This window comes from Cyprinodon variegatus, unplaced genomic scaffold, assembly GCF_000732505.1.
Source record: "Cyprinodon variegatus isolate N-32 unplaced genomic scaffold, C_variegatus-1.0 Scaffold942, whole genome shotgun sequence".
NCBI classification, from domain to species: domain Eukaryota; kingdom Metazoa; phylum Chordata; class Actinopteri; order Cyprinodontiformes; family Cyprinodontidae; genus Cyprinodon; species Cyprinodon variegatus.
The window spans coordinates 16,648-19,104 of record NW_015151395.1 but is presented as its reverse complement, the minus strand read 5'-3'; the positions used below and the strand labels follow the sequence as shown (position 1 = coordinate 19,104).

The window sequence follows — 2,457 nt, the reverse complement described above, 5'->3', positions numbered from 1 at the left end:
CATGAAACAGCATATATGTTTTTAATCATTTAGGAGATTCAGAAGGTTTCATACTGTTAAAAGGGGTTTTTCCTCTCCACTGTCTCCGCATGCTCGGTTTTTGGCATAAATGTAGAGTCGTAGACACAAAGAGTCGATGCGGTCAGCTGCTTTCCTTTAGATAGAAACTTTTTACCGATTTTTTACTGATTGAACTGTGTCACTATAGCGACCGGAGATGATGTGAATTGTTGCTATATAAAAACTGAATTGAATTTGGAAGTTTGTCTTTTTTTAATGAGCATTAGAGCAAAACATGACGACTTTTGGTAAATAGGCTATAATAACATTTAACAAGTTTAACGAGTTTCTCATCCTAACTGTTAAATGTGGAAATAATATGATGTGACTGAATTAAATCTCACCTTTAAAGATCAGTGGAGGAGAACTCAGAAACATGATTAAATGAAGTAAAAAATCATTTATTTAGTTAAGAAAGAGGTTTTATTGAGCTAATCACTTAGCATACAGAATCTAAGTTTGAATGTCTAACGAGCTTCTCTATAATGAGAAAGTTTAAAATAAATCTCACTGAGACTAACGGCTTAAAGCAGAACCTGGTAACAACCGGATCTTAACCATTATACCAAACGGGGGCCCTAACGAGCCTCTGCTGTCACTAATTACCGCTCCTCTGGTTGTCATGGTGACCAGAGTGGCGGGAAGGGGCCTGTGATGAAGATGGGCCGAGCCTGTTTGTTCAGAGTTACTAAATTCTGCTTTAAAAGAGACGAATGTTTGACCTGTAAAGGTTTTCTGAGGCGTGAGGACACTTGAGGTGCTGTTGGCTCTGAGTCTGAACACAGTTCTGCTCTGGAAGGTTCCAGATTCTTTAAAATCACAATCAGTTTTACAGTGAAGAATATTTACACACAGACTAGAAGTAAAAGTCCACTAATTACATCCAAACAAGCTCAGAATCCCAGTGATCCCAAAGTGGGAATGTTCTGTTCAGAGACACCAAGGTGTCACCGGACTTTTCTACGTCTGATCTGGAAACCTGGTTCTATGTTGATGTATTGAGATGAGCTCCAGGTTTCGAAACGGGATGAGAAAAGTTTCAGATCCAGAGGGAAGATCGGCTCTGGTCTCTTCACCCGTTTCAGAAATTCAGTGCAGTGTGGACGTGTTCCACTTCCTCCTGTGTCCTTTTCATGTCTTCCGGATCCACCTCCTCCTTGAGGAGGCGTTTCAGGACGCTGAGGAGACGCTGATGGACCCTCCGGCCTCCTGCTTCGTCTTCCTCTGATTTATCCACGCCCCGCTCTGTTTCTGAGCATTCCTGCACGGCTCGCTGCAGCTCCACCTGTTCAACGCAAACATAGAGCAGAAACATAGATCAGACTCAGACATCATCTAGCTCCAATGCTAATAGGCCGGTATCATTGTATTACACTCGTTCTACATCATGTCAACCATAAGTGCAGAAAATTACAGACCTCAAAACATTTATGAAGCCAGTATTTTACCACTTTTTTTCCCACAATTAGTGTTTATAACAAATTGTAACATTTATAAACCTAAAATAACATAAAAATCTATAAAAAGTTGTGAAACTGCTGCTTTTCAAGCTAAAATAAAAATATCGGACCGTTGTTAGCTTTGAGCTACGCGCATTGATCATCTCTCAGCTTTGTTTCATTCTTACGCAAGCCGGTAACATGGCTCTGCTTTATGCAACCTCGCCATTTCTATCCTTGTTTAAAACCTTATTTCATTGGCTGCAAAGCCAAACAGCCCACATTCTCTTAACCAATCACAGCAGGACTCTATGAGGCGTATTATTGCTCTACTCGCTGCATCATTGGCTGACAGTCCCTGACTCAAATCGAGTCGTACAAAGATGCGGACACTTTTGTCTTGTACACTGAAAAAAGTGTAACTGTATTCAAACTAATGCTTTTCACTCTAAACTAGATAAAATTGTTGATTTGATTGTATAACTCTTTCTTTTTGGATTTTGTGACATCAAGTTTGATTGAACCTGAAATAAACGTAGAAAGGACCCAAAACAAAGTTTTTGATTTCTCTCAATATGTATATATTTATTTATTCATGGCCTTCAGGTAATTTTTTTATCTCAGTGTAAATCCCAGACCATGACAGGCTGGCTCAGTGATGCAGCGGCTGCCTTGCAGCAAGAAGGTTGTGGGTTCGGATCCTGGCCCGGGATCTTTCTGCATGGAGTTTGCATGTTCTCCCTGTGCATGCTAGGGTTCCTTCTGGGTACCCCAGCTTCCTCCCACAGTCCAAAAACATGACTGTTAGGCAGAGATAGCAAAAGTACTCACTTTCTGTACTTGAGTAAAAGTACAGATACTTGTTTTAAAAAATACTCTGGTAAAAGTGGAAGTACTGATTAAACTTCTTTACTCAAGTAAAAGTAACAAAGTACAGGCTTGTAAATTTACTTAAAGT

The 2,457-nt window shown here is 40.0% G+C and overlaps 1 protein-coding gene across 1 annotated transcript in view; it reads right to left on the bottom strand.

The window, feature by feature from the left end:
* Window positions 1-404: 404 nt before the first annotated feature.
* LOC107100174 (protein FAM69C-like) overlaps window positions 405-2,457 on the bottom strand; it is a gene marked incomplete at its 5' end in the record, with an annotated part of 13,998 nt that continues 11,945 nt past the window's right edge. The window contains one exon of the mRNA XM_015398567.1: window positions 405-1,345. Within this exon, the coding sequence (XP_015254053.1) occupies window positions 1,142-1,345 (204 nt within the window). The remainder of the gene's footprint in view (window positions 1,346-2,457) is intronic.